The following is a 25,408-nucleotide window of genomic DNA, read 5'->3' as shown; positions in this document are numbered from 1 at the left end:
GTCTTGGAAAGGGTGGTGGGAAAGAGGTCATAGCTGCAACCTTCTCATCCTAACCCCAACTTATATTTTCTGTCTCTACTTTCCCTAGGTGGCTACTCTTCACAGTCCAATTACAGCTCCCCAGGCTCAGGCCAGAATTACAGTGGGCCTCCCAGTTCCTACCAGTCTTCGCAAGGTGGCTATGGCAGAAATGATCACAGCATGAATTACCAGTACAGATAAACTACCTTTACTCCCCAGGGGTGAAGTTTTGTTACCTTCTGCACTCGCCCCCTCCCCCCCATTTGAATATTCAGTTTTATTGCATCACAGTTAACATGTCAACCCTTCCCCCCAGGTTCCATGTTGCCGTGTTCTGTGTGATATACAGGCGGCTACTCTGATGGTGGCATCTCCCTGTAATTCCATACTTAGCTGTGTTTGGGACATCTGTGTATTTAATGGTTTGTTAGTTACCATTACAACTTTGTCTGAATAGAGTTTTTGAGTTAATACAACTCAGTATCCCTTCGTCTATTTAACATTGGTGTTAGTGTTAACTAAGTTCGTCTTTAAATAGTTACGTGAGGGATACGTCATCTGTTAATGCTTTTGTGAAGTGAGTTAAACAAGCTTTCTGTATTTTAATGCTTTAGTGTTTCAGTTTTATAAGTGAAGATTTTATTTTAAAAACCAGTGGGAAAGAGTGGGGTTTTTTTTTTTTTTTTGTATGTCTGGGTCATTCAGGCAGGACATCTGAATTAAGCTGAATGTAGACAAATAAAGATAAAGAAAACTCTTTGGGCCGATGTCTGGCCTGCGTGTCTGTCCCACCAACCCTGGAGAAGCTGCCACCTCACCTGGTCCAAAGCCAGGGAGAGAGCAGGTACAGGGAGGCAGGTGGGGAAAGACAGGTTGGAGGGGGCAGGATTTTCTTGGGGCTTCTTAATTCCCTGAGCTTTTGGAAACAAGCACCCTTGGTAGGTAAAGTCTTCCTGTCCATGAAGAGCCATTAAACATCCCCCAAAATTAGAGGGGCAGGGGATAGAGGGACACCATCAAGATAGATTGGGGGGGGGTAAGGTGGGGAAAGCTTTCTCCATGGGGAGAAGGAATGTTAGATTTTTCTATGCATATGTGGACTAGGCTAGGATCCTTGAGAAGGCCCTGAAGCATAGAGCTATTTTTTTGGTAGAGCCTACATTTCCTTTAGCTTAGGGATTGGTGTTTGAAGCTGTTCCAGAGGCAGGCTTAAGGACAGAAGGCTATTGGAGGACCAGCCATTTGCTTGGATCTCTCCTTGCTTTGACTAGAGTCTTGAGGCTGCCTCTATTTCTTGTCATGGCTTTAAGACTGCCCTGCTTTGCCGTGCCAAGGTGTCTTGTAACCATGGATGTTGGAGTGGGAGGAACGATTGAGTAACATGGATTGGAACAGTTATGAAGGGGTCTTTAGTAGTTCAGTTTAGGCTAGGGTGAAGGCCTGAGAAGATGGTATGCTTGGGCTGGGTTAATTAACCCTCTTCATAGCCAGAGGATGGTGAGAAGGGATTCAGCTCAGGCCATCTCCCTCACTCTGTAAACTTGCAGTTGGAGATTTTAGTGGACTGCAGGCTCAGTACAAGTCAGTTCTTTGTAAGGGCAGCCAAAAGACCAGTTGTGATCTTAGTCTGCATTGAGAAAAGTAGTGTCTGGGCCAAGGGTGGGGACATTTCCTTCTGTACCCTGCCCTGGTAAGAAAACACTTCTGGGTACCATAGTTTAAGGAGGACATTGATAAGCAGGAGAGGAGGAGGAGGGTAGTCAGGATGCCAAAGGGTCTTGAAAGAAAGGTCAGTTAAAGGAACTGGGGATGTTGAGCTTAGAGGAAAGTTGGGATCATGATGGGCTATTTCCAGGTATCTGACAGGCTGTTGTGTGGAAGAGGGAGAAGTCTTGATTTCTTTTGTCCTAGAAGACAACTAGGAGCAGTTAACAAAAGAAACAAATTTAACTTTGATGTCAAGAAAGACTTTTTTAATCATAAGAGCTGCCTTGGCAGATAGTTTGTTTTTCAGCTGAGGTTTGAAGTGGAGGCTGGATGATCACTTGTTGGGTGTATTGTAGAAGGGATTCTTGTTCAGGTACGGGTCAGTCTAGAATGACCTCTGAGGTCCTTTCCTATGCTGAGAACCTTGGATACACTTGTTTAATGCATTCTTGTTTGTCTCAAGAAGCTGTTTCTGAAATAGTAACCTATCAGTGATGGGTTTTTATTGATCCTCTATCTGGAAATTCAGTCCCTGCTCTCATACAACTCTTGTGACCTTGGGAAAGTCATTCTGCCCCTCTAGGCCTCAGCTAAACATGGAAAAATGAGAGGGTAGGACTTAGAGATCAGAAGTAGTGTGGTATGTAGGATGGAGCACTGGAGTCAGAAGACTTGGGTTTGAATTTTGCCTCAGCTATTTTACAGTCACTGTGACCTTGAGCAAAGAGCTTAATGTTTCTGAGCCTAAATTTTCTCATTGTAAAATGAAGCGGTTAGACTAGGTGATCTCCAAGGTCCCTTTGAGATCTCCATCCTGTGATCCTCGTGGAATTTATTTGGTCACAAGGGCAAGGAGGTAGGCTTCAAGTCCAAGGCTAGGTAGGATGCTCCTCATGTCACAGGGCAGTAGATAGGGATGAAGAGGGGCATAGCCATGATCTGGGATCTTCAGAGCCAGAAGTCAGCAGTGAGAGCTGAGAGAGAGAGAGAAAGCTTAGATCCAGCAGGAACATCGCTGTGTGAAAGGATTGTCCAAATTCCTGAAAATGATAACCGGTTTTATGCTAGGACATGGCCACAGCTGAGGTCATTGTGCTGCCTCGTGTAGCAGCTTTCTTTCTTTCACCAGAAATTTAGCAGAAAAGCAGACTTGGTAAGTAAAACTAATTTTGTATTTATAAAGCTACTGACTGACCCAGTTGAAAGGGATCTCTGGGGTCACCTAATCTACTTCTTTGAGCTTCATCTGTGAGATGATGTGTTTGAAGTGATTTGTCCAAAGTTTTAAGAGTCAAGACTCCACCCTCCGTCTTTTGCCTACAAGTTCACTGCATTTCAACTCCCCAATTACCATGTCTGACATGTAGTAAGCTTGTAAATACTTGCTGATAGTAGACTCAAATGCTTGTTGATAGCACACTGCTCTCAAAAGTTAGTGGTGAGGCCTGCTCTGAGCACAGCTATCTGCTATCTGGGTGGGTCCAGGGGCTGGACTTGGTTCAGAAATCTTGACCTTTTTTCCTTCAGGTTTCAGATACATCTCTCCTTCCCTGCCTCAGTGCTCAGCCTTGGTGATAATGAAATTCTGAGTTTAGAGTTGGAAAGATACCTTAAAGATCGCTTATAGTTCCCCCCCTCATTTTACAGGTAAGGAAACTAAGGCCCAGGAAGGGAGCAGTGACTTGAGTGAATGAGAAAACATTTATTAAATGTTGGCTATTTACCAAACACTGGATGCAAATAGAAGAGAGAGGCAGTCCCTGTTGTCAGGGAGCTCATGTTCTAATTGGAGGAGATGGCATAGATAGAAGGGCCTGGCTACAGGTGGGGATGGCAGGACCCAGGTCCAATGGCAGTGCCTGGGGGTTAGGAGAGGGCAAACAGCAAGGACCACAGTGCTCCTCCATCTTGGCAGAATGGATTATAGTTGGTGACTGCTCATCTGAGTGGGTGGGAGCAGCCATATCTTAACTTGACCCAGGTTTGCTGACTCCAAGTCCAGCACTCTTTTCCACTACACCACAATGCCTTATCTTTCACCTGTTCCCTTTACCTGGTGGACAGTTAAGTGTACTTTTTAGTCACCTACATTGCAGTTCTCCTACTTGGAGAGACTTGGTTGGAAAATGGAGTATAGCTGTATGGATCACTCCAAAGGACACTGTAAGGTTTTATATGGCTTTAGGGACTTCCTGGGGCACTTAGAGTTCAATTTGCAGTATATTAGTGTCCTGGGTCCTGGTCGTAGGTCAAACCCAGTACAATCTTCCTGGAGCTCTGTACTGTTCCATTTACACTAGACCTTAGTTATAATATTAAGTAATTTTTCAAAGGTGTATAAACTCTTAAGCCAGAAAAGCTTAAATTTAAAGCCTCACTAAGACTTTTGGGACACCCTATCAAATGTATACTGTGCCCTTTGGTGAGGGGCCCTTATGCTTCTCCTTGCTCTCTCACATGCCATTATGGCCAGAGGAAAGTTGATTTTTGTCACAGCCTTTAATGTTTATATTGCTAGTCTAGAGAGCATAGTAAGTGGAAAACCCATAGAGTTGGCCCTGAGGGTCCTCTGAATAAAGGGGAATCACAGTTCCTATACAGATAATACTGGAGAACAGGTATTGCTTGCTTCTGGGAAGGTAGGACAGTACCTCAGCAGCTCCTGGGGCAGAAAACCATTAACAAAGGCAAATTGAAGATAGCTACACTGATGAAACTTGATTCAGTACTGTTGGAAAGAGGAAGGCTCCATGTGGGCTCTACTGCAAGTTGTAGGCATAACCCCACAAACACATCTTCCAAGTAGATATTCTTTACATTTGGGGCAGCAGCCAAGATCTTAATGACTAGATCACTGGACATCACATAGCCAGATCCACTGCAGTAAGGATGATACTTGGTTTGGGAGCTGACCTCCTCAGGTATTTCTTCCCTTCTTGGCATCATGTTGGGTTTCACATTCCTATAAATGTATCCTGTAATGAAGTTCTTGAGCTTGTCCCTTGGAAGGCAGCCCCTGCTGCACTAGGACACTGCCTACATGGTGGGCAGTGGGGCAGTAGCAAGCTACCTATTCCAATCCCATGAGAATCTTAAGAGTCAGATTGTGGTATGTATCTGGGAAACACACCTGAAGGAGATTTTTGTGCTTTTTGTCCTCATCCACCAACAAATCTCATAGGTATCTAGGGAAGAGGAATGGAGACAGGCCCACCAGGAAGATAAAGTAGATATCCATCTCAGGCACCACAGCTTTGTGGCCCCGTGTGTGTCAGATGACCTGGCGTCTGCTGGCTTCCTGGGGTTTGGTCATGACCAACATCAAAAGGAAGGGGCTGGCAGGATTTCCTACGTACTTGTCTGGATGGTTGAACAGGAAGGAGTAGGTATGCTCTTATACCTTCTCCATACGGTTTTGAATCTGCCTCTGGACCCTCTCATTGATGTGTGGATGACCTTCCAGAGGAGTTATTAAAAGCAGCCCCTCACCCTCCCAGGATAGCATCTGACAAATCCCTGAGTACCAGATATCCCCATATTAGTCTCATGGGGCCAGTAGTATCCTAGGCAGGAGAAGCAAAAGACCCCATGAGGACTGGGGACCTAGGTTACAAACAGTTTATATCCTCAGTCCTTCCTATCCCTTCTGCCATGTTAGATGTTTCCTTGTGGAGAATTTGGTTGGCTCTCCAAGATGTAAATCCGGGAGCAGCAAGGGAGATAAAGGCATAACGATGAATGTCCGCTCACCTGTCCCTTAATGTGGCAGGAATTGGATGGAGACCCTAGAATTTGTCCAGTGAAACTATTCTGGGGGTATCCTTTGTAGGGCCTTGTCATTGCTCCCATCCCTGATCTCTTCCTCCCCACTGGGGACAGGGACTCTCACTATAGTTGACCTCCACATAGGCACTGGTAGGAGAGGGGCTTTGGTGTGTTCTTCAACTTGATTAAAATGGGTGAAAGAGGTGGTTGACTCAGTTAAGAATTCCATAGGATCCTACAGCAAGCAGATGCATCTCCTAGTAAAGGGAGGGCCAGGGCAGGTAGGGGTGGGGAGTGTGGACATTAAGCTTGGCAAGGTTCTTATAGGTTTTATCCATAAGAGTCTTAGAGCTGGAAAGGATTTAAAAAATCTTGTCCATCCCCCTTTTTTTGCTAGTGGAAAAACTGAGTTTCCGAGAGGGAACTACTGAATGAGTTGGTAGGGTCATAACTAGAGTTTAGTTTTCCTGTCTTCCAAACCAAGGGCCTTTCCCACCACAATCAGGCTGCCTCCGCTCCTAACCAGGATGTTTTCTGTCCTCTCAGCAGTCCACCATAGGAGGCTTCTCCCAGCCTAAAGTCTTGGGAATAGTGTCAGAATTACAAGGGACCTTTGCCCTACTCAAGTCCCTGCAGAAATCCCCAGCCCAGACAGTGTCCTCATTCCCTAAATGAAGGTGGACCTTGGTTTCCCATGTTGACTGTTGCTATCTGCTCTCCCCTCATTTTAATATTCAGTTTTATTGCATCACAGTTATCATGTCACCCAGTCCTAAGTTTTCCTTGCTGCCATGTTCTGTGTGGTCAGTTGATCACTCAGGAGCTAAGCATCTTCTCATTCCACAGTTGGCTGGTTTCCTGGGATGTCACTTTTTGTCCTGGTCTTCATTATCAGTAGGGCTTCTAGATAGAGAAAAGGGAGTTAAAAGATAGCTCTGTGGGGTGGTATGGTGAGGTGATTATTGCTGACATAGAGGATCAAGGAAGGTTTACTTAGAAAGTGACATTGAACCAGAAAACGGTTGTCCTGCAGAAACTGCAAGTTCAGAAGCCCTCTGGGGGCTCTGAAATTTCCCAGGAATTTTTTTATTACAGAATTTGTGGTGGGAGACTAGGTCCAAAAGTGCTTGGAAGTTCCTGCCACAGGTACTACATTCTGTTGGCTGTCATCCAGCCCCCTGGACAGTTCTTGTATGCACCAACTTTCATCACAACAGGATTTCTGGGACAGTTTGAATACCAGACTGGAAGAGGTTCTCCGGTGTCCAGTGTGAGTCCTACAGACTTTGAAGGGCCTGAATTCACTGGAAGATGGTACAGAATAGTTTCTGAGATGGCAGAGAAGCATCTATTCCCATGACTCCTCAGGAGATTCAGGATCTCCAACTCTGTGGTCTGGTCTAGTATCCTGAGGCAACTGGTCGCCTTTGCCTATCAGCTGCCTTCTCTGAAATCAAGAATTTATAAAAGCTATGGTCTCTCTTGTTCTGGACTAAAGGCCTGAGGACAGTGAGATGAAAGGGATTCTGTAGGTCATGCACCCACATTCTATCTAGATCATCTTGTATCTCTTACCTTTTAACCCTCATGGTGACTTGCCTCTCCCTGAAAGATGCCTTATCCCTTATGACCATTTCCAGTGTTGTTTGTTCCTCTTCTTAGCATGCATGCACGCACGCACACACACACACACACACACACACACACACACTCTCTCTCTCTCTCTCTCTCTCTCTCTCTCTCTCTCTCTCTTTTTCTCTCAGGAGTTGGTACCATCATGCTCCTTGTTCCCCTCAAATTACTGCTTGAACACCCACCGTCACTGCAATCTTTGAAGTACACACCATTTATTTTAAGGACCCAGTCCAGATGTTTGTTACTGTAATTGTACCAGCTGCAGGTTCCTTTCCGTGCTCTCTCAAAGAATCTAGTACCTCGCTTATAGCTTTCCTTTCCACCAACACCCCTACCTTCATACTTGTGGACTTCTGTACATGTTGATTTCTTCCTTGAACACCTTGACCTTTCAGTTAAACTCATATCTTATGACTTTCCTCTTCACAAAATTTTACCCTTTTTATAGGGGTGATGAGAAATGCTTGTGAAAGCAAAGCATTTTGTGTACTTTGTCCTAGTTAGGCCTCATCTAGTTCTGAATTTATAATTTCTCTAGTACTGAATTTAGTTCTGGGATGCACATTTTGAAAAATCACACTGAGAAACTACAGGATGTTGAGAGGATGGTGACCAGGATGATGAGGGCACTGGACATGGCCACATGAAGATTGGCTGGAGCAACTGGAGATGCTTGGCTTAGAATAGATTGGGGGGAGGAGGAAGAGTATCTTTTAAGTTTTTGAAGGGCTGCTTGTAAGAAAAAAATGGATTAGACTTTATACTGTTTGGCCCCAGAGGTCAGAACTAGGAACAGTTTGTAGGTGAAAAGAGGCAGGTTTCGATTTTCCCTCACTGACCAGGTGACTTGGTTGGGCTGTTTTTATGGAGGTTCCTATTCAGGTATGGGTTGGACCAGACACCCTTTGAGGTACCCTTAAGCCCTGAGCTTCAATGATTCTACCATTTAAATCTCTTGTACCTACCTCACAGGGTTGTTAGGAGGATCAAATGAACTATTGTATTGTAAAGTGCTTTACAAACCTTGAGGCACTGTATAAATGTCAGCTTTTATAATTCTGTAATATAAAGCACTGTAAAAATGGGAAAATTTTTTTTCCTGTTATGTTATTGATGGTGGCTGCTCTGTGTGTCTAGCTGCTAATGACTATCTGTGGACACTCCAGTCTAGGTGACCACACTGTTCTGAACACTGCCCCATTAATCCCTTGTGTCTTATTTCCAGTCCTAGAGCTTTGTGCTGGGGGTCTGGGGTTGGTGCAGTCAGGAAGCTTCTTGTGACTAAAGTGTATGCCTGGGTAATTCCAGCACCCTGAATTAAGATGAATGTAAATTAATGGGGATGTGTGTGGGGGGAAAAACATCCCCACTGTCAACGATGTCCCTGACATGATGCTGTCCCACATCGACTGGTTAGAGGAGAGAATTTGCAGCCTTCTCAGTGGGAGGCTAGGCTCAAACTTTCTCAAGAGACAGGATGAAGGAATATTCAAGCAGGGCACCAGAAGAGAGAAGAAAAAAAATGGATGTGGAGTCAGGAATCATCTAATTCTGGGGCTTATAACAGGAGGCTTGCCCCCTTCTGTGGTGGGGAGCAGTGACTGCAAACATTCTCCCAGCTGTGGTTCTTGCCCTGAGAGGCCAGTTTCAAGACTTCACGTCTCTATTGTCCTGAGATGTGATTCTTTTTAGAACCTGAGTTTTCTGGGTTTAATTGCTGGGCAAGTTGCTAATAGACCTTTAGGGTCTAGTTTGCTGTGACATGTTGATACACAGCTCAGGAAAGAGCCCAGAAATCGAACTCAAGAGCTTCTTTTTATCCTGTTCAACTAGCTTACAGTGCCAAGCTGTTAAGCCATCAGGGAAGCTGAGACAGGAGGACTCAACCTACCTTCCCTTGAAGCTTGGGAGGTTGTAGTTTGGGAAACGGGTGGTGAGAAGGTTTGCTGCTTGATTCTTATCTCCTGTTATATATCTTTTGTTTTAAGTAAATGTCCTCTTGCATTGCTATGATGTCATGTGATTAATTCTGGCTGGTGGGGTTCAGAGTGGGAAAAACGGCTTGGGAGCATAGATTCATAGGATCATTGATTTAGAGCTGGAAGTAACCTTAGATGCAATCCAGTTCAACTCTCATTTTGCAGGAGACTGAGGCTGGGAGAGGTTGTTACTTGCCTAAAATTACAGGTAGGGTACAAACTAGGACAGTTTGGGTTTGAACCCAGGTCATCTACCTCCAGAACTTTTCCCTCCACATTCTTTTGCCTAGATGATGAACCTAGGAACCTGAATGTACGGTCCTCTACACAAATAAAGGAAAATGGGCCTGCCCTGATGGATGTGCGTTTTATGTGTCTGTCCCCCTGTAATGGAGAAATTTCAATGTCTTCTCAACTCTGATCTCCTGTGGGAATTAATGGCTCAAGTCCTGCCCCTCTCCATCTATGATTTATCCAGACATTTAACAGCATGATTTTCAGAGATTGGGAGAGGTTTGTAAGTTCATGGGATCATGGGATTTTAATAGTTGAAAGGGACCATTTGAGTCAGATCTATTGATTTTACAGATGAGTGGACCCATGTGCTAGAAAGGGATTAAGGGACTTGGCCAAGGTCATGGAGTAATAGTTAACGGGTTTTTCAACAACACATACACTATTTTCAACACCATGGGCTCATCCCTGGGATCCCTGGCTTGGAGCAAGCAGGACTTCGGTTGTGTGTCAGATGAAGGTTGGGGGCTTGAGAGGACTTCCAAAATGCCTTCCCAGAAGGAGTTTTTGGGACCCACTCATCTGGTCCTGTCTAGCTTGATCAGATTTTATATAGTAAAGACTATTGGGAAGCATTGGTTTTGGTGGGGTATGGGAACAATGCTGGTTCTGGGTTGAATGTGGAGGTGTTGCAGCAGCTACCCGGCAGATGTTTTTCAAAGTCTAGAAAAAAGATCTTCATTGCAAGAAGAAGCAGCTGTACAACCAGAGGGCTCTTTCATGAGGTATGTCCTGTCTTCATCCTACCAATCCCAGTGGGGTAAGGGAATGGGTGCTCCCTGGGAATCTCAGTTTCTGGCCAGGTACTTACTGCCTTCGAGATAATTTGACCCAACACCCTCATTTTACAATTGGGGAAGCAGGTCCAGGACACATCCCCACAAGTGATGCACAGTGAATTGCTGACTGGGCTGAAATTCAAACACAGGGTTTCATTATTGGTCAAAGCCCTTCACACTAAACTGTTTTCCTTCTAACCTAGACCTCTCCCTCGCTTCTTCCTGACCTCCCTTCCCCTTCTCCTTTTTCCTGCCTTCCGGATGACGGCATTTGTCACCACCTTTAATAGAGCTATCCAAGTCTACAGAAATAAGGTGGGGGGTTAGGTTTCGTCTGTCTTGTAGGGAGGAATCAGGAGGGCCTGCCATTTTTAAAAAAATGCCTGCTGGAAGAAAGAAATCAATTGGGGTGCAGCTGAGAGGTGTTTCCTGCCCGCCTTTCACTCCAGTGGGCAGGTGGTGTTGCCTTTCTGAAAGTCAGGCCAGACTTGGAGAAGCTCCTGATAATTGAAGGGATGGACGAGGGCAAAACTACGAAAGTCACAGTGGTTGTATAATCGGCCGAACATCAGAAAAGTGTTGGGGGGACTGGGAGTGGGTTCGACCCCTAGCTGGCGCAGGCAGAGTCCCACAAAGACATCTTCCAGGTGAACAGCTGACACTCTGCAGGCAGTAGATAAAACCTTCAGGGCCAGGGGTCTAGACAGCACATAGCCAGGGCTGCAGCAGTATGGTGGGTACCTGGCATGGGAGAACATGGCTAGGGGCATGTACTGAGGATGGGACTGCCTTCGAATGGGAGTTCTGTTTCTGTAGATACAACCGGTGATGAAGTCTGGCCGGGGATGTTGCTCAGGCTTCAGTATCTGCTGCACCAGCAAAGTGGGGTTCAGGAAGACATTTCCATTCACCTTAAGCACATAATGGGTCGTGGGGCAGTATTGGGCCACCCACTCTAGTCCCATGAGGGTTTTGAGGGTCTGGTTGTAGTACGTATCCAGGAAGCCCACTTGGAGGAGATCGCCGTACTTTTCATCTTCTTCTATCAGATGGTGGGAGGAGAAGTCAGAGGAGAGGCCCACTAGGAAGAGGCGTCGGATAATCACACCAGGTACAGTGGTTTCATTACCCCATGTGTACCGAATGGCATCTCTCAGAACCTGGTCCTGGGGCTGAGTCATCACCAACATCACCAAGAAGGGCACCCCTTCAGAAACTTTGCATTTGTCTGGATGGTTGAGCAGGAAGGGGAAGACCTGGGTGAACCCTCTGTCCAGGAGAACTGGAAACTGGACTTGCCATGTGAACTTCTCAAAGGTGGGAGTCCGTGTGTCTTCACTCCTGCGGCTAGATGTTGGCTCTCCTGAAAGCATCCAGACACCTTGTGACCAACCTACCAGTAGCACCAGCAGTCCCCCGAAGGTTGCTCCTAGGAGGACCTCAAGTACTGGATTTCCCCTGATCAACCTCATGATGCCAAAGTTCTGGGTAGGGAATAGGGAGAGACCAGGTCAGTGTAGGGAGCCCAGGATGGACATTCTCCACTAGCCTGACTTTTCCACTCCTTTTGGAAGATACGACTACTCCCTGGTGGCTGGGAGTGGAAAAGAACTGGGCCGGTGGAGAGGAGAAGAGAGTCAAGAAAGGGCCCTGAAGAAAAGCAGAAATGCCAGGGTGCTTTCTTCCTTCACCTTGATTGTACAAACCTCAGTGGATAGAGGTGGTGGTGGATATAATACTTCTCCACAAAGTTTGGGAGTGTTGTTTGTAGGATATTGGGTGGATAATTAAAGGTAGAACTTTTCTCGATGGGAAGCCTGAGCAGGGGTTTATATGGTCATAAGGACCCGAAGTCCTAACTTTTAGGATCATTATAGGCTGGAAAAAACCTTAGAAAGAATTCATTCCAACTCCCTCATCCTATCATAGGATTAAAGAATTATAGGCTGAGAGTTGGAAGACATTCTAGATGTTACCTATTCCAGAACTTAAATTTTACAGAGGACAACAAGTTCAGAGAGATTTAGTGTATTGCTTGAGGTTGCAGGATTACTTGGGGTCAGAGCTTAGGATCCGAACCCAGATGTCCTGGTTCCCAGGGTAGGGTGCATGTCTTACACTTAAACTGGAACTTAATTGTCACATCCCTCTCCTCTATTTTTCTTTTCCCTTTCCTCTCTCTGTGTCATTTTCCCAGAGAAGCTTCTATGCTCAATCAAGAGATCTTAGAGCCCAAGCCAAGATTACAACAGTTTCGCACCTCATCATTTTCATACCAGCCAATTCATAGCAGGAATCCCCACTCCCTGGAGGAAGGGGAACCTTGGCTTACCTTGGCTTACCTTCTGCATTGGTCTGCATTCGCTTGAAAATTCAGTTTTATTGCATCACAGTTAACCTGTCACTCCCCCACCCCCACATGGGGCTGTGTTCTGTTGGATTGTGAGTCAAGTCACTTAGAAAGTGATGTCTGCAAAGGGGATGCATTTAGTGAACACCACAGGGCATTACCAGTGCAGTTAGCCAAACCTCGGACATTCTTGGCAGTAGAATTTTCACTGGATTTTTAGAGTGTGAGTTAACATGCCTCCAGCCTCATCTCTCTGATTTCAGTGTAAAATCACCCTCAAGGATCATGGTGGGACCGGGGCTGAAGCCATTTCTACTTGTCAGTTCTGACGGGAGATGAAAAAGGGAAAGCAAAGGTGGGAATGTGGGTCGTTACTCAGCATCTTGACCCTTTATCTCCTTAGCCCCAAAACTCTACCTGATTTGAGACACTTATTGACCCTTGAATTTGATATATTTTGGAGCAGGATCACTTCAAGGACTCAAAATTGTGAAGATGTATTCCCTGAGCAGTGAGTGGAAGAGCCTATTTATTTTGACTCCAAATCCATTCCTCTTCCCTAACTTAGGATCCTTTGTCAACAGTTTCCTCCATAATTTTCTTCCACATGAAGCCTTTCCTGATCTGTCTATGTGGTACTGCCTTCCCTCTATTTTCTTTGTATCTCTTTTGTATGTACTTATAGAGAGTATGTATATGTTGTCTCCCTTAGCTGAAATGGAAGGTCCTTGAGGGCAGAAACTTTCATTTTGGTCTTTGAATCCTGAGATCTTGACATGGTACCTGTCCTGTAGTAGGCACTTAATAAACGCATGCTGACTGAGTCATTGCCCTCCTGATATTCTTTTTTTTAGGTTACTACATTTATTTTTTTCATTTTAACATATAATATTTTCCCCAAATTACGTGTGAAAGTAATTTTTAAAATATTGTAAAAAAAGTTTTGCGTTCTAAATTCTTTTCTTCCTTCCCCCTCCCTGAAATGATAAGCAGTCAGATATAAGTTATACCTGTGCAATTGTGTAAAATGTTTCCATATTAGTCATTTTATACCAGAAGACACGAATAAAAGAAAAAAAATGAAAGAAACTGAAAAACAGCATGCTTTAGTCTATATTTCAAACATATTAGTTCTTTCTCTGGAGGCAGATAGTATATTTCATTAGTCCTTTGGGGTTCTCTTGGATCACTCCTGACATTTGTAATACCAGCCCCCAGACAGAACTTTCAGCAGCAGATTTCTCTTCACTGAAGAAAGATATGAATTCAAATTGATTTCATCCCATTTCATGGTACATAACCTGAACTGGGGCCCTCACTTCTGGGCAACTACAAATACTCTACAAATCCACAGGGACTGTGCCAAACCATTTCCTCTCAAGCCGAAAGGAAGGCTGGGGGAGCCTGCATAGTTTACTACAGATCTCATATTCTTGTTCAGTAAGAAGATAAGTGATTTTGTTGACTGGACTCAAGGTGTCACCCTAAGGTAAGAGAACAGATTTACAGGAACCACCAGAGGTTTCATTGTCCAATAGGTGCTGAGATTGTCTTTTATCAGGACAGTCTGGGAGGTGACCCATTTATATCTGTGAGCCTTCCACCAATTCAGAGTATATGTATTCTTTGAGTTATTGTTCAGTTGTGTTTGACTCTCTGTGACCCCATTTGGGGTTTTCTTGGTAAAGTTGCTAGGGTGGTTTGCCATTTCCTTCTCCAGTTCACTTTACAGATGAGAAAATGGAGGCAAACAGGATGAAATGACTTGCCCAGGGTCACACAGCTAGAAAGTGTCTGAGGCCAGATTTCAACCCTGGATGATGAGTCTTTCTGGCGTTCTATCTACTCTACTCTGTACTCTTTGGGAAGTATCTCCCAGTCCAGTTCATGAACCACATAGGAAGATCAACCTTGATGCTATGGGCTCCAAATGACCAAAAACTAATCTATAAAATCCTTTCTACCTCTGAATCCTATTATCTTATGGTTTTATGACTTTGGCCCCTCCCTAAATCAAAACTACCTTGGAGGAACGGCTAGGTTGGTAAAGTGGATAGATTGCTACTCAGGAAAGCCTGAGTCCAAATCCTTCCTAGACCTTTCCTAGCTGTGTGACTTTAGCCAAGTCACTTAACCTTTCTCAGCCTCAGTTTTCTCATCTATCAAATGGCCTCAAATGAATTCAGTGGCCTCTAGATCCCCTTCTACCTCTAAATCAAGGATCCTTATATCTTGTGGATAGGATATTGATTTCAAAATGTATTCAAAAAGTAAAAGTTGTACTTCCCTATGTGTGTATATGAATAAGTATTGTCCTTTGCAGATCATTGATATCTGGATAGATAAAGCATTTATTAAATATTTGCTATGGGCCAGGCACTATACTAAGTGTTAGGGATGCAAATATAAGCTTTAACTAGACAGTTCCTACCCTAAAGGAGCTTACTTTGTAGTAGGCAGGGGGAGGGAGGAAAGAGGGTAAGCATGCATGGTCCAGGAAGTTCTGTAGAGGCTCAGGGGTAGCAGTAGGCAAAGGATAACAGATTTGGAATTAGTTGAGAAACTGGATTCTATATGTAGTCATTAATAGATCAATGTCATTGGGGAAGGAAGTCCAAGTGAAATATACACATAGGAGTCTATCCTTGGCTCTGTGCTGTTTAACATTTTTTTGATCAATGGTAGTTTGATACCTTGGATTTTCTTCCAAAGACTGCCTATTTGTATCCTTTAAACCATTTATCGATAAAGTCTTATTAATTTCAATCAGCTCTCTATATATCTTAGAAATGAGACCTTCAACAGAGAAAATGTTTTGCAAAGATCTTTTTCTTAACTTCCTGCTTCTAATTTAGCTGCATTGGCTTTATTTGAGCAGAAATTTAAATGTTTTATTGAATGGAAAATTTCCATTTTACCTCTCATGAATCTGTGTCTTGTTGGCTCTTGAATTTCTCCCCTATCCATAGATCTAACAAGTAATTTTCCATGCTTCTCGGTTTATGATGTCACCTTTTGTGTCTAAATCATGTGCCCATTTGGAGCTTGTTTTATATAGTGTGAAATGTTGGTTTATACTTAGTTTCTGCCAGACTTTCCAATTTTCCCAACAATTTCTGTTGAATAATGAGTTCTTGTCCCAATATCTGGGATCTTTGGGTTTACCAAATACTACCAAATACCAAATATTGTATTCGTTTGCTTTTGTACATTGTGTGTGTAATCTGTCCCACTGATCAACCTCTATTTCTTCCCCAGTACCAAACTGTTCTTAATAATTATGGCTTTGTAGAATAGTTGATCAAGATATTTTTGTTCACTCTTTCTCTCCATCCCTAGAATGTTAGCTACTTGAAGATTAGGGCTTGTCTTATTTTTGTATTCTTGTATTTGTATACAGCATTTTGTATTCTTGTGCCTAGTGCCCAGTGCCTGACGCATAGTAAATATAATAATGCTTTTTGATTGATTGAATGAATGATTTGAAGGAAGGCTGCAGTGACATGCTTGTCTTACATGTACTGTTTGCATTTGATTTACATGGCCTTCTTTAAATATGTAGGAAGGAAGACAGCTGTCACAGTTGTTAAATCCCCTCAAGGGATTTGGAATAGTAATTCAGAGTGCAAAATATCTGAGTCAGCCAATAGGTGGCATTCAGCTTAAGCTGTTACCTCGGATGGAGGGCACCCATTTCTGTTTCTCTTTGTTTTTTTGCCATTCCCTTTTCAGAAAGAAAGCAGTATTTACCTTTTGTTTCCTTAGTCTACTGCCAATTAACAAAATATTAAAATGTAGTAGTTATTATAACTATTTTGGCTCAGTCTTTTTTATCCCTTGGGATAATTTCCTCTCTCAATTTCTCTATCCAATGGATTCAAGACCATACACTGTGAATCATAGCAGTTTTAATAATGTGGTTTTTATACTCAAAATTAAAATGGAAGTAAAACACATTTTCTTATACCCCTCCAAGATAGACATTGTGACCTTTCTTTCCCTCCCTTTCCCCCTTCCTATTCTTTGGTACTAGGAAATTCCTAAGGAAGGGAGGTGGGGGGGGAGAGAGGGAAGGACTCAGTATTCCCACCACTTACTACTCCTTCTATTCTCCTTATCCTCACCTCCCTGGTATCTAGGGTAAGAATCATAGAAGCCCAAGATTCTGGGTGACAACTGATTGTAATATGGCATTTTCTCCCCCCCCTTCAGCCGGTCCACTGAGTGTAGTCTCAAGGAATCCCTTCCTTTGTTAGCATAGCCTTGGGACAAGCCCTTAAAGATAGAAAGGTCCCAGGAGCTACTCCGCTTTTTTCCCTCGTTGAATTGCCTAGTGTCTTGAGAGATTGGAAGGCAGAGACTATGATGCAAAATTCCCTTGGCTTATATACATTGGGAGGAATAGCTTACATGTGGGAGTGTCCAAATGGATTTTGACACTGAACACTGAACCAAATCTAATCAAATGAAATTCAAGAGGAATCGATAAAATTGATAAAATTTTATACATGGATTAAAAATCCAAGTCCAAGAGGGTGGAGGTTTAGCTAGAGGCAGTTTGGATGAAAAAAATTTGAAGATCTTTTAAAGGTTCATGTTGCCCATGTAGGTTATGTGGGTCCACGTGCATTTGCCTAAATGCAGGTCACAAGGAGTCTTAAATAGATATCTCTGGAATCCCACTCTCCCCTCTCCAAGGGAGACATTGATTCCTGCCAAGAGGGGAGCATGAGTTGAGGACATGAGGCTAGCCTGCTCTGCCCTCTTCAGCAACATGATACTAGACTAGAATCATATCTATCTGCCTCCCTAAATATTTCTAGTCTAGGGGAAATGAATTTTGGGTGTAAACTGCTTTTCCTGGTCACTAACTCTTAATTCAGAAGGAGTGCCCCAAGCTATGTCTGAAGGCTTGCCTCTCTTCCAATTAAATGTAACACAAAGATTATCACAATGATCAAATAGCAAACAAACTCATTTATCTGAGCCAAAAGCAAACAGAAATCTGAGAAGTTATATTTACATATACCAGACAATACACAGAGTGAATGAGCACTTCCACTGAGAGTGAGATATCTCAGCTCACTTTGAAAGAATCTTCTATCTTACCCAATGGTTAATTCCCAAAGTATCTAATGTAGCAAGCTGGAAATAGAGACATGCTCAAGATATTGGCTCTTTCACATACAGGCTTCTATCCAGAGTATTTTTCTCCCTTCAGGTCCCTCTCTTTGAAGAAAACCTGGAACTACCTCTGTACCCACTCAAAGCCAGAAACTGGGGAAAATAATCTCTCCTTTTCTAAGTCCTTGAAAACTCTACTCATCATGTAGGAATGGGTTGGCTAGTAATCATCCTTTCCCCCTATGAGAAGAGTCTTATGCAAATATCTGGACTTGAGCCATATGTTTCATTAAGGTGTCGACAATGTGACGTGGCAGTCCCAAATCTAATGTAGTCTTTAAGATGCATTAAGAGACAAAGGGTCCAGAGTTAGGAGGTCAGAGTTCCACCGTATCCTGCCAGGGTCAGGTCCCATCTCAAGTCCTGTGTTCAGTTCTTGATGCCACATTTTTGGAATGACATTGATAAGCTGGAGAAGTCTCAAATAATCACAGAGATGTCAACAAAGATTCTTGATATCATGCATATGAGCAGCCCAGAGCTTGATGATGTTCCAAGTTACCCAATGATATCTGAATTCATTAGGGGAAACAATAAAGCCAGAGGCGGATTCCATACCCCAAGAGTAGGGACGTATGCTGGATGTGGGGCTTCTCACCTATGTGTGTGTCCTCTCCACACATGTCTCCTACCCCCATAAATTTCCTATGTGTATACCTTCTCCATTTTCCATGAATGTTCCTTCATGTTCCTTTCCCCAGTAGGTGGTAACCTGTGGGAGTGTGTACCCCTCTATATGGGAGGATTTTCCGTATCATTTGTTTTTACTGTGTTGTTTACTCAAATGGGCAGCTAGGTGGCACAGTGGATAGAATGCTGTACCTGGAATCAGGAAGACCTGAGTTCAAATCAGGCCAATAGTTGTGTGACCTTGGGCAAGTCACTTAACCCTATTTGCCTCCATTTCCTCATCTATAAAATGAACTGGAGAAGGAGATGGCAAATCACTCCAGTATCTTTGCCAAGAAATCCTCAGATGGAGTCCTGAAGATTTGAACTTAACTGAAAAATAACTGAATATGTTTACTTACGTGTCTTTTGCTTTGAATGAATAACAACAGTTAGCTTTCATGTAGCCCTTTAAGGTTTGCAAGGCACTTTACAAATGTTATCTCATTTTATCCACACCACAATACTGGGATGTAGGTGCTATTGTTATTGCCATTTCACAGATGAAGAAGTTGATTCTGATAGATGTTAAGTGACTTGGCCTGGAGTCACACAGCTAGTACGTATCTGAAGTCAAATTTGAACTTGGTTCTTTCTGACTCTGGGTCCAGTACTCCGTCCACTGCACCATCTAGCTTTCTAACTGTTATGTCCTTTGATTGATCTGGGAAAAGAAATATAGGTGAAGGCTTGTGAACTCTGGTTTTTAATGAATTTTGACCTCCAAGGAATATGGTTTCTGCCTTGAGGGAAGCCAGCTCTGGTCAGGTGCTTGCCCCTTCCCTCCTCCATCTCTAAGAGGGATATTATACTAGGAATATACAAGGCCAGCTAGGTGGTGCAGTGGATAGAGTGTTGGACCTGGAATCAGGAAGTTTGCCTCAGTTTCCTCATCTGTAAAATGAGTTGGATGAGAAAAAAATGGCAAACCTCTCTAGTATCTTTGTAAAGAAAACCCCAAATGAAGTCACAAAGAATTGGACACAACTGAAAAATTACTGGAAATATATCTATCTGTCCCAACAATATCTAAATACTTCTTGTCTAGGGGCGTGAATCTGGTTCAAAACAAATCTCCCTGATTACTATCCCTTAGTCACCAGTCACCAGCTTAATTCCCTCCCATCAAATGTTGGCTACAAACACCACTACCACCACCAAAACCCATCCAGCAAACCCATTTATCTAAGCCAAAAACAGAGAAAGCATACGGGTTAGAGTAGACTAGAAATGACATAAAAGTGATTGAATACTTTGGATGGGAGCAAAATAAGATTTCAGCTCAACCAAAGAGAGAAGCCTGGAATATTTTGAACCTGGGCTAACTTTCAGAAAAGGCCACATGTGAAGGAAATGCCCTAGAGATTGAGGACCAAGAATAAGCAGAAAAGAGAGGACTCTGGTAAAGTTGGATGAAGTTAGGTAGCAGAGGTAATATTGTCATCAGTGTGTACTATAGATCACCTCACCTAGACCAGGGCTTCTTAAACTTTTCCCACTTGTGACCCCTTTCTTTGTTTTGGCCGTATTCATTGGCATTATGTGGCCCGAAGGCATGCTCCATGCAAAGTGTGCATGCTTTGTTTTCAGAACCAAGGCTGCAGTGAAGTTGCCCAGTGCAACACTGGCACACGCTAACAAAAACAACTTGAATTCATTACGTTTGGTTTTTAATTAATTTTTGATCGTTGCATGTTCAGAAAAACCTTTTACTGTTAAATTTTTCATGACCCCATATGAGGTCTTGAGCACAGTTTAAGAATTACTGACCTAGATGACAAGAAGAAATAACTGAGTTGTTCAGGAAATATCATAAGACTGGCATGAAGTCCTTCTATAGTAGTAAAGGGAAACTTTAGTTATTGGATATCTTCTAGACTTCCAAGATCAATCAATCATTAAGTATTTATTAAATTCCTACTCTTGAAGTGACTAATAATTGACTTGTTACAGTAATAATTTCATCCTTCAAAATGTGGAGGAACCAGCAAGAGAAAATTCTATTCTAATCTTGCTGAGATTATTCCTGTGGTTTCGCGACTGGTCTCCCTCAAATCTCTCCCCTTTCTAGTCCCTCCTTCAAACAACCACCTAAGTGATTTTCATTATCATGTCAGTCCTCTACTTGATAAACTCCAGTAATTCCCCATGGTCTCTAAGATCAAATACGAACTCTTTTGTTTAGCTTTTAAAACTCTTCCCTACCCGACCCCATCTGTTCTTCCAGTTTCATTGCATATTCCTCCCCTCCCACACTTTTCATTTAACCTAGACAAACTAGCCGCCTTTCTGTTCCTCACACATAATACTACATCCTTCCTCTCCATGCTTTTACGCTGGCCAATCACCATGTCTGGAATGTACTCTCTCCTCACTCCTGCAATATGAAATATGTCTCTTTTCACGATACACCTGCTACATCTTTCCTGATTCCCCCTAATTGCTAGTTCCCTACCTCTCAAACTACCTTGTATTAACTCCTTTGTAGATGGCCAAGTGGATAAAGCACCAGTTAGATAAAGCACCTGAGTTCAAACCCAACCTCTCAATACATTTACTAGCCATATGACCTTGGGCATATATCACTTAACCTCTGTTGTATTCTCAACTGGAAAATGGAGGTAGTAATAGCCTCTGCCTCCAGGATTGTTGTGAGGATCAAATGAAATGTTTGTAAAGCACTTAGTGCACAGGCCTAGAACATAGTAGGTACCATATAAATCCTAGCTATTATATGTATATATATAATATATGATATATGATAAATATAATAATGATACATATATGTATATGTATAAAATTGTTGGCTTTCCTATTAGAATTATAAACTCCTTGTTAGTAGGGATTGTTTCATTTGTTGTATTTACATCCTTAGCATCTAGGTAGATAGGTGTCTTATAAATATTTGATTGTTTGAATCACTTACCGTTTAGCAAGTTCCAAGTATTAGCCATATCACAAAAAAAAAAGGGTAAAAAAAATAAAGTGAGAAAATTGTACTTCAGTTGTACTCAGGGTTCATTCCTTCTCCCTCTGGAAGTGGGCAGCACCTTTTCATCATGAATCCCTTGAAACTAGGTTGGATCATTGTAATGATCAAAATAGCCAAGTCCTTCACAACTGATCATCATTACAACAATGCTGTTACTATGCACAATGATCTCCCTGTTTTTCCCACTTCACTTTGCTTCAATTCATATAGGTCTTGCCATGTTTTTCTGAAACCACCCCTCTCATCGTTTCTTACAGCACAGTGATGTTCCATCACAATCATATGCTACAACTTGTTCAGTCATTCTCCAATTGATAAGCATCCTCTCAATTTCCAGTTCTTTGCTACTACAAGAAGAGCTGCTATAAATATTTTTGCACATTTAGGTCCTTTTCCTTTTTCTCTGATCTCTCTGGGGGTACAGACCCAGTAGTGTTATTGCTGAATCAAAGATCAGGTACATTTTTAGAACCCTTTGGGCGTAGTTTCAGATTGTTCTCCATAATGGTTGGACCAGTTCATAACTCCACAGTTTATTAGTGTACCTATTTTCCTTCATCCCCTCCAGCATCTGTCATTTCTGAGAGTTGTGAGGTAGTATCTCAGAACTGTTTTAATTTCTATTTCTTTGATCAATAGTGATCCAGAGAATTTTTTATTTGACTATAAATAGCTGTGGTTTCTTCTTTTGAAAACTGTTCATATCCTTGTTATCCGTATCATTTATCAGTTAGGGAATGGCTCTTATTTTTTATAAATTTTACTTAGTTCCCTATATATTTGAGAAAGGCCTTTATTGGAGAAACCTGCTGTAAAATATTTTGATATTACTTCATTGTCTATGGTACCTTTTAGCAAAATGTAGTTTTCCTGATTATCTCTTTTATTTATTTATCTCTTTATTTTGGCTTTTGCTTTGTCTGAGATCATGATTTCTACCCCTGCCTTTTTTTTTAAATTTCAGCTGAAGTGGAATAGATTCTACTCTAGCTTTTATTTTAACTCTGTGTATGTCTTTCAGTTTCAAGTGTGAGTCTTGTTGGTTTCTGGTTTCTAATCCATTCTTACTGCCTGCTTCCATTTTACAGGTGAGTTCATCCCATTCACGCATATGACTGCTAACTGTGTATTTCCTTCCTTCCTATTTTCTTCTGTTTATTCTTATCTCTCTATTTTTATCCTGTCCTTCCTCAAGTCTTTTTTACTTCTCACTACTACCTGTTTTAATCCACTTTCCCTTTGTCACCCCCCCCCCCCCTTCCCCAATATCTCATCCCCTTTTCCTCCTATTTCCCTGTCTGGTAAGATAGCTCTCTGTACCTGAGTGAGTACACACACACACACACACACACACACACACACACACACACAGAGGCGCACACACACACACACACACACACACACACACACACACACACACACACACACACACACTTTGCTCTTTGAACCAATTCTGATGACAGTGAGGTTTAAGTATTGCCCACCACTTCCTCATTTTCTCTACTATCAAAACTCCTGCTTTCATGCCTCTTTAATGTGAGAAAAATTTGCCCATTCTACTTTTCCTTTCCTCTTTCTCCCAGTGCATCCTTCTTTCTCACCCATGCAGTCCTGGGAGAGGTGTAGTCATTGCTCTCCTGGCTGGCATTCTGGTTTTTACCCAGGAAGGAGCCCTGCTCCTATGTAGCTACAAGCACTAATGTTCCTCTCAGCCCTCAGACAGTGACCAGGTCCCCTGCTCCCTTCTGACTGATCACATGCAGCCTTATCTGCCTTGGTACTGTGACCTAGAACAGCTTATAGCCAGTTGCACCCAGTGTCAGCGAAGTGTCCTCTCTAATCTCTTTCTAAGCAGTTGTCTAACCCCCTCACTGCCTTTGGGCTGAGAGCTCCAAAGCTGCTGCTATAGCTCTCATGGTCTCCCCTAATGCCCACTGCTGGTGCTCCTGTGGCTCTAGCCTCAGTGCCTGTGTTACAAACTTCTCCTGTCAGCTTCCTAAGTTGTCTTAGGCTGGAAAAACGTCTTATTCTGACCTTTTGTTGGCTCTGCTGCTCCAAAATTTGATTGTAGAGTTATTTTAAAGTTATTTGGAGGGGAATGTTGGGAGAGTTCAGCGGGATGACTACCTGTACTCCCAGAGCCGAAGTGATCTTGTGGGGAGGTGAGTTTCTGGAGACAGTGATGAAGTCCAGGAGAACAGCTGGTTAGAAATTGATGGATTGTACCACAGTAGACAGAGTGCTAGACCTAGAGTCAAGAAGACCAGAGTTCAAATTCTACCCTACACGCTTACTTAGCTGTGTGACAAGTCACTGGGCAAACCACTTAACCTGTCTGTGCCTCATTTCCTCATTTGTAAAATGGGGATAATAATAGCACCTATCTCACAGGGTTGTGGTAAGGATAAACTAAAATAATGTTTGTAAAGCATTCTATAAACCTTAAAGGGCTATATAAATTCTAATTATCATTAGTATTATTGCTGATATTTTTATTGATAGATCCACTGGATAGTCCTATAAGCATCTTAAATAGAACTCACCAAACTTGACCTTAAAATATTAAGTAATTCTAGTAATCTAGTAATTATCTACTAATTCCTTCCAACTTTGCTCTGTGTATTGGGGCTATATATATCTTCTCAGATCCCAAGATTCATAGCATCAGGGTCATCATTGACTATTCCTATCCCTTTCCCCTTCTCTCACCAGTGAATTGCCAAATCTACTAAATTTTAAGTCCATTAACTCTCTAGCAATCATCAGCAAACTCTCTAGCAATTTTCTATCCACTGACCCCATCACTTCTCACCCACACTACAATAACAGCCTCAGAAGTGATTTTCTGCTTCCAGTCACTCCTCTTTCAAACCCTTCTTCCACATGAGCTCCCAATCTTCCTGAGACCCAAGCCTGACCATGTGATTTCTTTGCTTAAAAACAAGTGTGTAGTCCCATGCTTTCTGTCATCTTTTGGGCATGTATTCTCCATTCCTGGAATACAATCTTCCCTTATGCCCAACTCTAAAAATCCTTGTGTGCAAGACTTAGCTCAGGGGTCATCCCCGCTATGAAGTCTTCCCTGATTCCCAAGTCTTTCCCACAGCACCTTCCCACCCCAAACAGTTGTTAATGTGCTTTCACTCTTTAAATGACCTTTTACTTACTTACCTAGTAATAATAAAAGAGTCAGTTAGATGGTGCAGTGAACAAAGCTCTGGACTTGGACTTAGGAAGACCCGAGTTCAAATTTAGCCTCAAACACTTACTGTGTGACTCTTGACTGGTTATTTACCTGCCTTAGTTTCCCCAACTGTAAAATAGGGATAATAATAGCACCTATCTCCTAGGGTTATTGTGAGGACAAACTAAGATAGAGCATTTCACAAACCTTGAAGTGTTCCATCAATTATTATAATCTATGTACATGCTATATTCCTCTAATCAAGTATAAATTCCTTGAGGGCAGGTTCTGATTTGTTTTTGTCTTTGAATCAGGGCTTCCTGACTTCAGATCTAACACTCTATTCACTATCCAGTCATTGGTGATGATGTAGAGGGTTTTTTGGACAAGATGGCTTCTGAAATCATGTGATTAGGTGCCTTCCTTGTTGTTCAGTCATTTCAGTTGTGTCCAACTTTTTGTGACCCTGTTTGAGGTTTTCTTGGCAAAGATACTGGAGTGGTTTGAATTTCCTTTTCCAGTTCATTTTTTATAGATGAGGAACTGAGGCAAATAGAGTTAAATGACTTGCCCAAGTTCACACAGCTAGTAAGTGTCTGAGGCTATTGATTGAGTACATTCTTGAATTGAGTAGTGGTTGGGTTGGAGATAGATCTGTTGCTACTCCAGAGCAGACAGCTCCCCACTCCTTACTGGGGGCTTCTTTAGGCAAAGTCAAGAGGCAAACAAGGACCTGGACTATGTACTGCTTGAGGACTGAAGCCAGCTCTAAACACCCTCCTGGGGCCAGGAACAAGAGGCCATATTAAGCACTTTGGAGCCAGGCTTCCACCCAGATCCCTTGACTCT

At 42.7% G+C, this 25,408-nt stretch overlaps 2 protein-coding genes across 5 annotated transcripts in view; one reads left to right on the top strand and one right to left on the bottom strand.

Moving 5' to 3' along the window:
* ILF3 (interleukin enhancer binding factor 3) overlaps nt 1-9,136 on the top strand; it is a 33,097-nt gene extending 23,961 nt beyond the window's left edge. For all 3 annotated transcript variants that reach the window (XM_072602386.1, XM_072602384.1, XM_072602385.1), the window contains exon 20: nt 89-9,136. In XM_072602386.1, coding sequence (XP_072458487.1) covers nt 89-222 — 134 coding nt within the window. In that variant the 3' untranslated portion in view covers nt 223-9,136. The remainder of the gene's footprint in view (nt 1-88) is intronic.
* Nucleotides 9,137-9,838: 702 nt separating this feature from the next.
* LOC140500103 (beta-1,3-galactosyltransferase 2-like) lies at nt 9,839-23,632 on the bottom strand. 2 transcript variants are annotated; one of them, XM_072602394.1, is made up of 2 exons: nt 23,503-23,632; nt 9,839-11,664 (listed from the first exon to the last, which is right to left on the bottom strand). In XM_072602394.1, the coding sequence occupies exon 2, from the start codon at nt 11,650-11,652 to the stop codon at nt 10,621-10,623; it is 1,032 nt and encodes a 343-aa protein (XP_072458495.1). In that variant the 5' UTR covers nt 11,653-11,664; nt 23,503-23,632; the 3' UTR covers nt 9,839-10,620. The 2 variants fall into 2 exon arrangements, with proteins under 2 accessions (XP_072458495.1, XP_072458496.1); XM_072602395.1 differs by lacking the exon at nt 23,503-23,632 and adding an exon at nt 12,441-12,572.
* Nucleotides 23,633-25,408: the final 1,776 nt, after the last annotated feature.

This window comes from Notamacropus eugenii, chromosome 4 (assembly GCF_028372415.1).
Source record: "Notamacropus eugenii isolate mMacEug1 chromosome 4, mMacEug1.pri_v2, whole genome shotgun sequence".
NCBI classification, from domain to species: domain Eukaryota; kingdom Metazoa; phylum Chordata; class Mammalia; order Diprotodontia; family Macropodidae; genus Notamacropus; species Notamacropus eugenii.
This window is presented reverse-complemented; position numbering and strand designations above follow the sequence as displayed.

Bases quoted from the DNA above. Each gene is read 5' to 3' on its own strand.
- LOC140500103 (XM_072602394.1), bottom strand. From the start codon at position 11,652: ATGAGGTTGATCAGGGGAAATCCAGTACTTGAGGTCCTCCTAGGAGCA.